The sequence below is a fragment of the Cetorhinus maximus genome, chromosome 1 (genome assembly GCF_964194155.1).
Source record: "Cetorhinus maximus chromosome 1, sCetMax3.hap1.1, whole genome shotgun sequence".
In the NCBI taxonomy this organism is placed as follows: Eukaryota; Metazoa; Chordata; class Chondrichthyes; order Lamniformes; family Cetorhinidae; genus Cetorhinus; species Cetorhinus maximus.
The window spans coordinates 43,461,719-43,477,716 of NC_135879.1; the positions used below are offsets into that span (position 1 = coordinate 43,461,719).

At 43.1% G+C, this 15,998-nt stretch overlaps 1 protein-coding gene across 1 annotated transcript in view; it reads right to left on the reverse strand.

The window, feature by feature from the left end:
* Positions 1 to 15,998, reverse strand: part of LOC144679755 (folliculin-interacting protein 2-like) — a 111,578-nt gene that overhangs the window by 30,791 nt on the left and 64,789 nt on the right. Inside the window, exons 9-11 of the mRNA XM_078540466.1 lie at positions 14,298 to 14,499; positions 13,653 to 13,741; positions 9,180 to 9,326 (exon numbers count right to left, since the gene is read on the reverse strand). Of these exons, the coding sequence (XP_078396592.1) occupies positions 9,180 to 9,326; positions 13,653 to 13,741; positions 14,298 to 14,499 (438 nt within the window). The remainder of the gene's footprint in view (positions 1 to 9,179; positions 9,327 to 13,652; positions 13,742 to 14,297; positions 14,500 to 15,998) is intronic.

A 15,998-nucleotide genomic window follows, 5' to 3' on the forward strand; every position in this document is an offset into this window, starting at 1 on the left:
TAACACTGGGATAGGTGACAGCAGAACAATGAGTCACCATATGACACCCTGAGGTAAACTGATTGCTTTGTTGAGAGACTGAGCAAACTGGTGTTATAGAGGTGAAGGGGAAATCTAAACAAGGTTCTTATTTTTGGGAATTTACAGGGTGACAAAGGAGTGACCATTCCCTCCAATAGTCAAGTCCAGAATAAGGAGTCCATTTTGCAAGAAAAACAAAAGAGTAATGAGAATTAAAAAGTACTGTCCCAGAAGGTAACAGGTATAAAAATTAATTCATGAGTTTAAAAGGGAAGTACTTACATGAGATATAATTTTTTAATGGGATATACAGAAAAGGCTGGGAATTAGAATTAAAGAGACAATAACTGCCATGTCTAAAAAAAATATGGTGGGGTAAGGCACAAAAGGACAAATGGCTGACACCTGTTCAAATTGCTGGGTGTTGTAAAACGCTCTTTAATATTAAAAAAATCTCAGCTTAAAAGCACTCAAGGAAGAACATATTAAATATTCCAGCTCATTCCAATGTTATAACAAGGAAACCTCCTGTTGATTACCAGCTACCGCCCTCAGTTAGCTGATGAATCAGTACTCCTTCATGTTGACCACAATTTTGAAGAGACATCAAGCACAGCAAGAGCAAAGAATGTAATCTGGACTGGGGACTTCGAATGTCCATCATCACAAGTGACTAGATAACCTCAATGACTGAGCTGGCCAAGTTCTGAAAGACACAGCTGCCTGACTGGGCTTGCAGCAGGTGGTGAAAGAACCAATGCAAGCAAAAAACCTTGTTCTCGGATGCATCTATGACAGTGTTGATAGCAGTGATCAAAGCCAAGTCCTTCTGGAGACTTCCTGTTTTCACACCAATGCCACCCTCAACTATGTTCTGTGGCACTATCATTATGCTAAATGAGAGATGAAGACAGATTTAGTAGCATATAAATGGGTACCCATGAGCTACTGTAAGCCATCAGCAACAGAATTGCTTTTCACCGCAATTTGCAATCTTATGTCCTGGCATATTCCTCACTACTAATAGTACTATCAAGCCAGCAGACCCACCCATATTCAATGAGAAATATAGAGAGCATGTTAAAAGCAATACCAGATATACCTAAAAACGAGGTGCTAACCTACTGAACCGACAGCAACAGAATAAACCATGCCAGCAACATGCTATGGATAGAGCTAAATAATCTTGCAACCAATGGATCACATCTAATCAAAGTTGTGCAGTCCCGCTTTATCCACTTGTGCATGGTGGTGCACAATTAAACAACTAAAAGGAGGATGCAGCTCCGTGAATATGATAATGCTGAGCAATGGCAAGACAGAAGGCATTTACAACCTCTTCCAGCCAGAAGTACCAAGTAGGTGATCCATCTTGGTCTCCTCCAGAAGTCAGTAACCATACCACATGGGACTGCAGCAGTTTATGAAGGCAACACACCATCACCTTCTCAGGGGCAATTAAGGATCGGCAATAAATGCATACCTTGCTAGTGATACCTAAATTCTGTGAATGAATATAAGAAGTCTCTAGCATCACAGATGCCAGTCTTCAGCCAATTTGATTCACGCCACGAGTGTAAGAAATGGCTGAGTCCACTGGATACAGCAAAAGCCATGGGTCCTGGTGCTTCTCCTCGGTGCGTATCCGGGCCCCTTATTCCCCACCCTACTTAACCCTCTCCTTCAATCATGCGTGATATTTTTTCCCCCTTTCACGATTCATCAATCACAGAAAAGATAAAATGATAACAACGATTGTTGGTGTCTGGTTACAAATATCGCCTGATATATATGCAGCATGGGTCATTAATATTTAGAGCAGCAACAATATAATGCAGGGTTAATTTGACAGGAAAATACCCCATAGTTATTTATAACACTGTGTAGACGATAACACGGATTTCAGTGACTGCCTCAGCCCTCATCAACATGTTCTGAACATTGCCCTTTATGAACACAGACAGTAAACTCATATCTGGGGAAAAGATTCAATACTTGCACCAAGATAAACTGCACAAGATCTTTTTCATTCTGTAGGAGTAGATGATGATTTTCCCCTGCCTGGGTGCATGATATTATTCAATTATTTTATAGAAGAGATGTAATTGGATTCTATTTTAATCAGTAATCTCACAGAGTAGAAAGATCAAATGACTTCTGAGCAACCAAGTGGAATGATTTAACAACATAAGTCTTCACTGTCAGTGAGAAGCATTGGAGTGCTCAGGTCCCTCTGTGCAACACAACTTTTAAGAGGCTAGAGGCCCAATTCTCTAAGGATAATTAATCACAGAGCAATCAACTGATGTTAGGAAAGTAGCTACAAAGAAATCACGACATTTACAAAACAATTCAATTCTGTAGCTAATACAGCCTCATCATTCTGACTTCTCTGATGCCAACCCACAATATACCATAAATGGCATCGGCTCCTTTTACGCTAATGACACTATCCCTAGGATTTGTCAATCAGACATCTACCAGCAGCTTAGGATAAACATACAGTAGATTGAATTGCTGAACTGAATTTTTCCGGAGATGGTACATGGTACACAAATCCAGTACAGCCTTAACTCAAGAACAGGATGGTTTCCCCTTCCCCCAGAAACTGTCATACAAATTGACTTTATAGCCCAAAATGGAAAATGTAATTAATAAGAAACTCCAACAGCAAAAAAGTGACACCTATATTCCTCCAACAGCCGCTAACCATCTCCCCTCACAGCATCCAATTGGCTCCAAAATAGAGATTTCACATGCCATTTCTAAAGCAAGAACACACTCCGTTGCTGCGCTGTTGTTCACCTTTGGGCAGTTTCGTGGTTTTCTGGTGGGCTTTTCAAAAGAAATTGGAACCACAGAGCTGCCCAAAGGTTGGAAAGAGCAGTGCAACAACTTGCTGAAATTGACTTGACTGGCTTAAAAAAAAACAAAATTCAGAACTCTCAGGGTGACTGTTCCGATACTTACTTTTTAAAAAAAAAGACAGTTTTTCAGGTCTGCAGCTCTGCGTCTGGCCACTCAGTCTGGGGGACAATAAGAAACTCCATTTAAAGCAACGAGTCTGGGCTCCCCCCACCGCCCCAGCCTCCGGTATTTGGAACCATCTGCACCCACCTCTTCCAGGCCCTGACGGGCCCCAATAACATCCAGGCTGCACCCCTAGCCAAGTTGTTTTAGTACAGTTAGACCAGTGGCATTTGGCAGACATGTCCTGCCCATAAGCAGGACAATCCAGTGTGGTCAATTACTAGCCCATTAGCCTACTCTCACAAGCTTGTCACCACTTGCTTTCAGCTCTCACTGTTGGCTAGCAGCACAGCTATTGTGAAAAAGAGAGTGCTGTGTGTAAACCTCTCCTGCCAGTACATAACCTCTCCTTCACCAAGGTCTACGTAGCACCTCTCCATGGCGACATTGTAAACTGGGTACCCTGCAGTCCCAGGCTAAACTACAGGGGACTTGGAGGCGGTGTGGCCCACAAAGCATGGCATACAAGCCACCAGCATGTGGTTACACCCTGGTGCCCACCAACCAGATTCCCAAGTTTTGGGTAAATAGCTTCACTGCTTTGTGGGTGTCTCAGGATAGAGGATTAAGGGAGTAAACCCTGATATAAAATCTGAAGTGGAGTCTCGTAGGTGGCAATCTGTCATCTATCAGGCAGCTTTGTGGTAACTACTGCAGCATAGCAGGTACCAAACAGTACTGGTTTCATTCTTTCCTTTGAGCAATACTAGCAGTGCTGATAGTGAGGGGACCCTGATGCTTGGGCAACTCAGGGTCTCCATACTATTTGCCCAGGCTTGTGCTCTGGAGAAGTCAGTCCAGCTTTGTGGTTTATGTTGGCAGAACACAGGAAACAAGTTACTGGTAATAAGCTCTCGCTCGATTGGTATAGAGCACGAGCACCAGGGGTTACTTCTGATGGCAGCAAATGTAGTGTCTCATTGGATAGTTACCCCCCCACCCCGTCAGTTAGGTGCTGTCCCACGACTGCCTGCTTGCTTCAATGGGTCCTTTGAGCTTTGAGAGTCAACTCTCAACAGGTGGGTCGATAACCTATGAACCAAGCAAGACAAACACAACACCAGTTTTTAACATTGCAAGCTGAAATGTAAGGACCATGTGTCATGGCCTTACTGACAACCTTCTGTGGGTTGATGCACAGAAGACAGCTGTGATCAACAAAGAAATTACAAGGCTCAATGTGGATATTGCTGCACTGCAAGAAACTAGGCTCATTCAAACTGGATTCCTTAAAGAGAAACACTACATGTTCTTCTGGTAGGGGAAAAACCAAGACACAACACGTGGGCATGGAGTGGGTTTTGCAGTTAAAAACACGTTACTTGCGATGATTGAACCCCACCCCCCCACACCAGGCTCAGAGAGACTTCTTACTCTTCGCTTCTCAACAAGCATAAGCCCAGTTAACCTCAGGTACATCTATGCCTCGACACACATCTCCACCCAAGATGTCAAGGCTCAATTTTATGAGACACTTGATAGTGCCATCAGCAGAATTCCCTGCACTGGGGTACTGTACTTTCTAGGGGACTTCAACACAAGGGTGGGTACTGGAGGTTGCCGGAGCTATGCTATTACCATGGCTATGTGAGATGAACTGCTACTTCCAAACCAAGCCGGACCACAAGTACCCTTGAGACAGAGATCGCGCCACCGCCACCAACCAGATCTCATCACAGGGCATACCACCCTCCATGTCCTCATAACTTGCAGCTAACGCAGCGCTGACTGTGGCACTGGTACACATCAGAGAGATGGTCAAAGTCAGGCATCAGCTAAGAAAACTAGACCACTCCAAGAAGAAAGGTTGTCTTCAGGTCAACACTTGCCATACCACTCACACAGGAAGGACCCAGAAATTCCTCAACACCCTCAATTAGGCTCCTTCTGAGAACAATGCCAAAGGCCAGAGTGTAGTGCCAAAGGATCATCTACAACTCTGCACTCACTGCACACAGAAAAGATATCAGAGGAATGCTGACTGGTTGAGAATTCTTGGACTGAAATGGTGCCAGTTACAGCAACCAAGAGGAAAGCCCTCGTGCTATCAAGCAAGTCCCAAGCAAATAAAATGTAGATATTCTCAGAGCTATCAGGATCAGGTCTCATCATATTGCTCGGCACTGTCAATCAATACTGGTTGAAACTCTGCAACATCATATGACCAGCTGCTGAATCCAGGGATGCTAGAGAGATATGAAGGAATCAAGAAATTATCGGACCTAGCAGCAACCAAATCAGCTCTCTTGAAGAGAAAGACAGGCGTGATCATCACTGAACCTAGCAATCAGATGGAAGGGTGGCGGGGTGTGTGGCTCATTACCCTAAGCTCTAAACAGAGAACATGGTTACTGAAGAAGCTTTCGGTGCCCTTCCAGACTTTCTGGTCTTGGAGGAGCTGGACAGCGAGCCCACCAGAATAGAGCTCAACAAGGCCACTGACTATCTCACCAGTGGTAAAGTCCTAGGAAACAGTGGCATTCCACCTGAAACCACTGAGCGGAAAACTGGCATTGCTGCAGCATCTCCATGAACTTGTGTCTCTGTTGGAAGGAAAGATTTGTGCCTCAAGACACGCACGATGCAAATGTAGTCACCTTGTACAAAAACAAAGGGGAATGCAGTGACTGCAACAACTGCTGAGGAATCTCCTTGTTAAGTATTGTGGAGAAGGTCTTTGCGTGTGTTGCTCTGACCATATTGCAGACCTCAGCGTCATGCATTGACCCTGAGTCACAGTGCAGCTTCAGAACTGTCAGATCAACAGGCGACTTGATTTTCTCACTTCAGCAGTTACAGAAGTGCTGTGAACAGCGCAGAATTGTCTTCATGGACCTCATCAAGGCCTTCATCTCGTCACTGGACTCTAAACTATTGTGGAAAATACATGGCCCTCCTGATTGTCAATTCTTCTTTTCATGAGAACATGCAGAGTCTTGTCAGTTACAATGGAGTAACATCAGATGCTGTCAAGATCAGCAATGGGGTAAAGCAGGGCTCCAGCTTGGCGCTAACTCTGACACATTTTTCTCCATGCTGCTATTGTACACTTTCAGCGACTCGAATGAGGGTGTCTACCCGCATGCCAGAGGTGACAGCAAGCTGCTCAACTTGGCAAGACTGCACAGCAGTCCAAAGTGCTTAATGTCCAAGTCTATGAGGCGCTGTTTACTGATGGTACCATGCTGGCATCCCATAATGAAGCTCACTTGCAATAGTTTGTGGATCGGTTCTCCCGGTCTGTGAGGAGTTTGGACTGAATCAGCGTCAGGAAGACCAAAGTTATGGGGAGGATGTAGAGACTCCACCTTCCATCAACGCTGACAACCTCACTCAAAGTTGACAACAGCTTCACACCCTGTCCCTTGATGCTGACATCAGCACCAGGATTAACAAGACAGCTGCGGCCTTGGCAAAGTTGAGAAGTCAAGTGTGGATCAACAGCAAACTAACTGAAAATACAAAGCTCTCCAGGCTTGTGATCTCAGCAGCCTTGTTTACAGTAGCGAAGCATGGACAATTTATGCAAGCCAAGAAAGTGGCTGAACAAAGTCCACCTCCATTGCCTCAGATGAATATTGGGCATCTCCTGGCAAGACAGAGTGCCAAATATGGAAGTACATAGAGTGTTCAGGGATCCCCAGCATGTTTGCCCTCAAGTCTGCAGTGGGTCCACTGGCTGGGTCATGTGAGCTAAATTGATGACAGCCACATCCCTGAAGACGTGCTCTATGGCGAGCTTGCTAATGGCACAAGACCAACAGGTCACCCACGTCTGCAATACGGCCATCAGATGACTGGGATCATGGTTGATCCATGGAAGTTCTTGCTACTGACCAGAGTGCCTGGGGACAAGCAGTCAGGAAGGGCGTGGAAAAAAAAAAAAGCAGAGGACAAAATAAATAACCAGATGACAGAAGAAAAAAAAATCAACTGACTTCAGACCAATGCTATTCATCTGTGCCAGCTACAGGAAGGATTGCCACTCACAACCCAGCCTCTACAGCCGTAACAGACGATGTTCAATGTAGAAATGACATCTTCCCAGGATTTAGTCCATCGTTTCCCGTGACGGATAGCTGCCGTTATCCAAGTCTATGCTCAATCAAAATGATGGAAAAGGCTGCAGACAGTACTATCAAGTGACATTTACTCAACAATAACCTGCACACACAGTTTTGCCAGGACCACTCAACGACAGCCTTGGTCCTACATGAGCAAGAGCTAAACTCCAGAGGCGAGGCAAGAGTGACTGTTCTCGACATGAAAGCATTTGAGCAAGTATGGCATCAAGGGGTCCCAGTAAAATTGAATTCAATGGGAATCAGGGGGAAAACGCTCTGGCTGAGTCATACCTAGCCCAAAAGGAAGATGGTTATGGTTGTTGCGGGCCAATCACCTCAGCCCCAGGTCTTAGCTGCACAAGTTCAAGGCATTTTCAGCTACTTCTATGACCTTCCCTCCATCCTAAAGACAGGAGTGGGGGGTGTTTACTGCTGACTATACGCTGCTCAGTACCATTCATAACTCCGTATGTAATGAAGCAGTCCATCTCTGCATACAGAAAGACTTGATCAACATTCAGGACTGGGCTGATCAGTGGCACACAGCATTTGAGACACACAGGTGTTAGACTATGGCCCTTTCCAAAAAGAGAACAATAGAAAAGTCACAGCACAGAAAGAGGCCATTCAGCCCAGTGTGTCGGCCAAAAAAGAAAAAAAAACTAACTGCCCATTTTAATCCCACCTTCCAGCACCCAGTCCGTAGCCTTGCAGGTTACAGCACTTTAGGTGCAGATCTAAATGCCTTATAAACGAGTTGAGGGTTCTGCTTCCACCATCAAACCAGGCAGTGAATTCCAAACACCCACCATCCTCTGGGTGAAGTTTTTCCCTCATGTCCCCTCTAATCCTTCTACTAATCACCTTAAATTTGCACCCCCTGATAATTGGCCTCTCTACTAGGGGAAACAGGGCATCCCTGTCTACTCTATCTAGGCCCCTCAATCTTGTACACCTCAAGCAGGTCACCCCTCAGCCTCCTCAGTTCCAAGGAAAACAACCCCAGCCTATCCAACCTTTCCTCATAACTACAGTTTTCAAGCCCTAACCGCATTCTTGCAAATCTCCTCTGTACTCTCTCCAGAGCAATTATGTCCTTCCTGTAATGTGGTGACCAGAACTGAGAGAATGATGGCATTCAATGACATTATTATTGTCAAGTTCCTCATCATCAATGTCCTGGGGGGAGGGGTTCACCACTGACCAGAAACAAATAGCTGTGGTAGAAGCTGTGTATTCCGAGGTGAGTGACTCACTTGCTGGGTCCAAAATTGTCCCACTATCTACAAGGCCCAAGTCAGCAATGCGATAAAATACTCTCCACTTGCCTGGCTGAGTGCAGCTCCAGCAGCACGTGAAGCTTGACACCATTCAGGACAAAAACAACTTGCATGATTAGTACCCATCCACCACCTTAAACCTTGAGTCCCTCCACCCACCGGTGCACGGTGGCAGCAGCAGTGTGTGCCATCTACAAGATGCACTGCAGCAACTTGTCAAGCCTCCTTCAACAGCACCTTCCAAATCACTATAAAACTCCAACATCGAGAAGGACAACAGCAGCAGACACGTGAGAACATCACCACCAAATCAGACACCATCCCGACTTGGAAGTATATTGCTATTCCTTCATTGTCATTGGTTCAAAATCCTGGCACTTCCTAATAACAGCATTAAGGAAGCACCTTCACCACATGTATTGCAGTGGTTCAAGGAGGTGGTTCATCACCACCTTAAGCGCAATTTAGGAATGGGCAATAAATACCTACCTGGCCAGTGATGTTCACATCCCATGAAAAGAATTCTAAAAAATGCTGCCACTAGAGAAAATCTAAATGCTTCAAAGGTATGGAAGGTTGTTCAGTGTCTGAGCCAAAGAAGCCATATTAACATTTTTAAGATGACTAATGCTGTATCCATATAGGAACAGAGGGTAAAAGTTGCCAAAGATGAAGAACACCATAGATAATTTATCAGCAAGAGTCTACCGCTATATAACTGAACTTTTTGAATACTTTAAATTCATTGGCATTGAGTCAGAAAATAAGAGTACCATATACATACTGATTTTTTGACATATGCTCTATCAGCAAGGTGAAATCTCTGATAAAGTGATGGCATAACCGATTCTTCTCTGATGTGTTAAACATCATGGTAAGCCATACAGGTTCTATGATCCTCGGGACTGTGTAAAGATTGCATATAGTGGTCCTGCAAAGTAAAGAAAGAAATGTTTAAAAACATCAGCCATGCTTTAAAGGCATTTTCTGGTCACAGAATGTTACATATAACCTGCACTTAAATTAGTTGTAATACATTTGCTCTCATCTTACGGATTTGGGAGGGGAAATGGAACTTCCCCCTGACTTTAGGAATGCAACAACTGTAGCTATCTTCAAGAAGGGAGGTAAATCATGCTGTGGAAACTATTGAGATATTTCTCTCTTGTCCGTAGCAGAGAAAATCCTGACACATGCACTCTTGAATTGCCACTTCCAGTGGCTGCGAAAAACCCCAGAGAGACGCAGTGTGGTTTTAGACCTCACAGAGGAACCTCTGACATGGTCTTTGTTGCCAGACAAATCAAGAAAAATGTTGAGAACAAAACCAGGAACTCTTCATTGCATTCAATCGACCTGACCAAAGCATCTGACTCAGTAAATCGCGAGGCTCTGTGGATTGTGCTCCAAAGATTTGAATATTCAAAAAGCTTCTTCACAATGATATAAATGCAATTGTCTTGGGTGGGAGGTCTGAAAGAGACACCTTCAAAACCCAGACTGCTGTCAAGCAAGGCTGTGTGATAGCCTCATACAATTTACAATCTACCTGTCAGTGGCTGTTCACCTCAAAGATCAACTACTCTCTGCTGAGTATTAAATACTGTCTAGGTGTAAATTCTTTAACCTCAGTCACCTCTATGCCAAAATGAAACTGAACACCATAGACATGCATCATCGACAGTTTGCAGATGACTGCAGTGTCATTGCCACGCTGCCCTAGATTTGCAAGTAGCTCTCAATCGCTTCAATTCTGCATACAATGGACTCGGGCTGTCTTTCAATGTTAAAACACCTGGTCGACCAAACATTCCACCTCCCATCTATGCTGATGGACAGGTTCTGGAATATGTTGAGCACTTCCCATACCTTGGCAACCACCCCTCGCAAAAGGCCACCTTTGACGAAGAGATCTAACAGGCAGGTCAGCCTTTTACAAACTATGGCAGTGAGTGTTTGACACTAAAGATCTCTGCAAGTTAACAAAAGCCCTAGTGTACAGAGCAGTTGTCATTACCACACTCCTGCATTGCACTGAGTCCTGGACACTCTTATCAGCAATACATAAGAGTGCTCGGAAAATTCCATCAGCAATGCCTCCGCCCCACCCTCTGGGTTCAATAGGAGTGCCAATGGACAAGCACAAGTGTCCTCTTGAAGCCAGCTCCACAAGCATTCAGGCAAAACTCTTGCAAAATCAACTACAATGGACTGGACACTGTCCGGATGGCCGAAAAGTGCCTCCCCCACCAGGTCCTGTTTTCTCAACTCTCAAATAGCCAGCATTCCAGAGGAGAACAAAGAAAACATGCCCATAATGCATTGAAGCTGTCCTTGAATCTCGGTAGCATCAACATTAATGACTGGGAGGAGCTTGCTACCAATTTGTTCAGAATGGCTACACCTTGTCCATCAAGTTGCATCATGCTTCAATGATGAGTTTGATGGTACTCTATACCGCTATTAAAAAGCTAAGGACCCAATTTTATTTTTTAAAACAGCTTTCTCAACTTGTACTGCTGCTATCAAATATTTGTGCACATACATCCCATGGTTTCACTGCTCCTGTACTTCCTTGAAGATGTACCAGTTAGTTTATATTGCCTCTCCTCATTCTTCCTTCCAAATAGAATCACTTCACACTTCACTGCGTTAAATTTCACCTGCTATATAGCTGCCCATTGCACCAGTCTGTCTGGCTTCCTGAGGTCTGTTACGATCCTTGTCATTGTTTACTACACAGGTCTTTAAATCTAATCAATGGATGCATCAGCAACAGAAATTCCAGATTAAATATTCTGCACCATAAAGGCTCAGACTCTGGTAAATCTACTGCTCGGTGTAACCAACCAAATTACAAACCAGAAAGGTGTCCCGGTTTGGTTGGCTGACTTCAACTGGGACCACGGTAGAAGCATTACAACTATCCCCATCCTCGGTGAGGGAGGGTGCATTACTGTCAATGGCTATACCCTGTTGTACTGAGTTTGTATAATTAAAACTAGTTAGAGAAAGACATAGAACAGATTTAAACATCTAAATTAACAAGGAAGACTGACTACAGAATGATGCCCAACGTGCAGAGACAAAAAAATATAAATATACAGCACATAAATCATTCATTTGCAAATTGCTTTTAGCACTGTATATTATAGAGTTCATTTAACTATTGGCTACAATGAATTCTAAATGTTAATATCCCTTAAGAATACATGAACAGAGATAGCCATGAAACTGGGATAGACTTCAGAGATAAATTCAAGATAACTGTTACAGCACTTTACTAACTATATATAGATGCTGTACAGCTTAAGTGAATAATCAAGCCATGGAGTTCAGGATGATCTAAGATTACACATATTTAATGGATCCCAGCCAAGGAAATAGTAGGGTGCTGCAACTGGACTCGGTACTTGGATTAGGAAAGAGAAATTTGACCAGTGTTCTCAAAGATATAGTCTGTTTAGAAAGAAAAACTCTGAGAAGGATGAACTATCTGTGGCGAAGTAAAGAAGTTAAAGATGTTGTCAGCTATCCTTCGATTTGAGGATGATATCTATTCAGGTAGCAAGTGTCTGCCATGAGTCTTCATTTGACTGAACAGGCCGATTCTCGACCCGCAGATCTTTGGGCAGTGGGGCAGGATGTCCCATGAGGCAGTGGGATGGGGAATGCAGGACTTGCTTCCTTTTCTTTCCTTCTCTGCTGCCATTCTGTTATGTACCCTCCCTCACCGAGGATGGGGATAGTTGTAATGCTTCTACTGTGGTCCCAGTTGAAGTCAGCCAACCAAACTGGGACACCTTTCTGGTTTGTAATTTGGTTGGTTACACAGAGCAGTAGATTTGCCAGATCCTGAGCCATTATGGTGCAGAATACTTAATCTGGAATTTCTGTTGCTGATGCATCCATTGATTAGATTTAAAGACCTGTGTAGTAAACAATGACAAGGATAGTAACAGACCTCAGGAAGCCAGACAGACTGGTGCAATGGGCAGCTATATAGCGGTGAAATTTAACGCAATGAAGTGTGAAGTGATTCTATTTGGAAGGAAGAATGAGGAGAGGCAATATAAACTAACTGGCACATCTTCAAGAACTTACAGGAGCAGTGAAACCATGGGATGTATGTGCACAAATATTTGACAGCAACAGTACAAGTTGAGAAAGCTGTTAAAAAAAAAGCATTGGGTCCTTGGTTTTTTAATAGTGATTTAAGAGTACAAAAGTAAGGGAGTTACACTGAACCTTTATAAAGCACAATGGTTTGGCCTCAGCTGTAGTAGTTTGTTCAATAATGGACACTAATATACGAAAGATATCAATGCAGGAGAGATTTACTAGAATGGTACCAGGGATGAGCACTTCAGTTCTGTGGAGATGCTAGAGAAGCTGGAGTGGTTCTCCTTAGAGCACAGAAGGTTAAAGGAAATATGCTAGATGTGTTCAAAATCATGATGGTGCAGATATGTGGTCAGAAGCTCCCCTTGGTTTCAAATATGACAACCAAGGCTGAACAGTTTGGTTCAGCTTCAGGCAGCCGCAGGGAGAGGGATAAACAGGCGGACAGAGGACAGAATTTGTAGCAGGGATTCAAAGACAACGGTTTCGGTCTTCCCAATATTTAGCTGGAGAAAATTTCTGCTGATGCAGTACTGGACATTGGAGAAGCAGTCTGACAATTTAGAAATAGTGGAGTGGTCCAAAGAAGTGGTGGCGAGGCAGAGCTGGGTGTCATCAGCGAACATGTGAAAACTGATGCTGTTTTTGGATGATGATGTTACTGAAGTGCAGCATGTAGATGAGAAGTAGGAGGGGACAAAGGATAGATCCTTACAAGAGATAATGGTGTGGGAGCAGGAAAAGAAGCCATTCTAGGCTCTCTGGCTCCGATTAGACAAAAATGGAACCAAACGAATCCAGCTTCACTCTGCTGGACAACGGTGGAGAGGAATCAAAGCAGGATGGTGTGGTCAACTGTGTCAGAGGTTCCAGACAGGTCAAAATGGATGAGGAGAGATGGTTTACTTTTGTCACAGTCACACAATGTCATTTGTAACCTTGATAACAGCAGTTCTGGTACTGTGGCCAAATTCATCAATGAAGGAAATCACACAGCACTAATAAATCTAGCTCTACATTCACAACCCTTTCACAGTTAATGGTTTGGGGAGATTGGGGGGGGGACAGTGTAGAAACAGATGAATAATGCCCAATTGCAGATGAACAAAACCATACCAATCCCTTCATATCTCACCTGAATTCTCCCAGGCCCTCCATTACCTGGCTGATGTAAACCTGTACTCTCTGACTAGATTCTGCAATCTTTCTGCAGGAAATCATTGCCTACCAGAAGAAAAAGAAAAGGTTTTAAAGAATACACATTAAGACCTCTTGCTAAAAATGTTGATTAATGGAATGCTTTTTCCTCACTTTTATTACTCAACCATCTACAAGAAAAGTGCAAACAAAATAAAGATACTTCATTTTGCATTAAGTCTCCTCAACCTTGCCTCAAGTTATGAAATAGGTCTTTATGGTGGAAATTTTCTTATTTCCTACACCTGCCAACAACATAGCTCTGATTATGACAAGCCATGGGGAACTATGGGCAGTTCCATGAGATGAAGTCTGGCTAATGTAGCTGAGACCACCTAAACAGCAATTTGTGCAAGGCCTTACAAGAGGGAATCAGGTTCATTCAATAAATCCAGAATGGATTCAACATTTGTAATATGGGATTTGTACACTTTACTAAAATTATGTACTTAAAAAAATTAAGGGGGAAAATGCACTTAATATGCAAACTTGAAGTAATCGACAGACTCGAAAAGACATCGAGCAATAAAATTAATAGGTTTAGTTAGAAAAATGTGAGTGTAAAATAGTAATTATTTGGTACCTTCTCAATTGCACTCTTTAGCTTGTTCAGGTGAGTCTCAAAGAGAGGGAAATGTGAAAAAAAGAACTCCTGGAAAGTCTTGTTCCCCTCTTCTTTCTCTGGCAAAGAGAAAACAACACTGATGGCAATCTTCTTCCTCCGGACCATCTGAGGGTTTGAAGTATAGCTGTCATCTGCCATACTGAATGTCTCCTCAGCTGACCTTGTAAATAAGGATACATTAAACACAAACAAACCAAAATCAATTATGAAAACATGAACATATAAGCATATTGGTAATTTCTGCACCAGTGCGCAGGGACTGTCAATTTTTAGTCACAAGAAATAGTAGATCACCACACAGCCTGCTGAGCTTGCTCTGTCATTCAATGCCATCATGGCTGATCTTGGACTTCAATTCCATTTTCCCATCTACTCCCCATATCCCCAGATTCCCTGAGACACCAAAAATCTATCAATTCCAACATGCTAACTTCCTGTTTTATTTGTACTAGTACATCCAAGTCCCTTCGAACATCAACATTTACAAGTATTCTTATTTTCTATTCTTATGACCAAAGTGAATAACTTCACATTTCCCCACCTTATACTCCATCTGCCACCTTGTCGCCCACTCACTTAATCTGTCTATATCTCTTTGCAGCCTCTGAGTTCTCCCCACAGCTTACCTTTCCAGCTAGCTTTGCATCATCAGCAAACTTAGATACGTTTCTGTCTCTTCATCCAAATCATTAACAGATTGTAAATAGCTGAGGCACTAACCATTGCGGCATACCACTAGTTACAGCCCACCAACTTAAAAATGCCCTATTTACGCCCACTCTCTGCTTCTTACCCATTAACCAATCCTCTATCCATGCTAAAATATTACCCCCAACTGCATGGGCCCTTACTTTGCTTATTAACCTTTTGTGACACCTTATCAAATGTCTTTTGGAAATCCAGGTATACATCATCTACTGGCTTCCCTTTATCTATCCTGCTAGCTACATTCTCAAAAAAAAACTGCAATAAATTTGTCAAGCACGATTTCCCTTTTGCAAATATCATGTTGACTTGTTCTAATCATACTATGCTAAGTGCAATGTTAATACTTTCTCAATAATAGATTCCAGCACTTTCCCAACAACTGATGTTAGGCTAACTGGCCTGTAGTTCCCTATTTGCGCTCTCCCTCCTTTCTTGAAAAGCAGTGTAACATTTGCCAATGTCAAATCTGATGCGGCTGTTCCTGAATCGAAGGAATTTTTGAAAATCATAGCTAACGCATCCACTATCACTGCAGTTCTCTTTCAGAACCCTAGGTTGTAGGCCATCAGGTCCCAGGGACTTGTCGAATGTTAGTCCCTTAAGTTCCTCCAATACCTTTTCTCTGCTGATATTACCTTAATTTGCTCACTCTTGTTTGCCCCCATGTTACCAGAAATGGAGGGTATGTTACTAGTGTTTTTTTTTTTTACAGTGAAGACAGACAAAATATTTATTCAATGCCTCTGTCATTTCCTCATTCTCCATGATAATTTCTCCTGTCTCTGCTTCTAAGGAACCAACGTTTACTTTAGCTACTCTTTTCCTTTTTGTATACTTATAAAAGCTCGTAATTTGTTTTTATATTCCTGGCCAGTTTACCCTCATTCTATTTTTCCCCCTATTTATCAACTTTTTAGTGGTCCTTTTTTGGTTTCTAAAACACTCCCAATC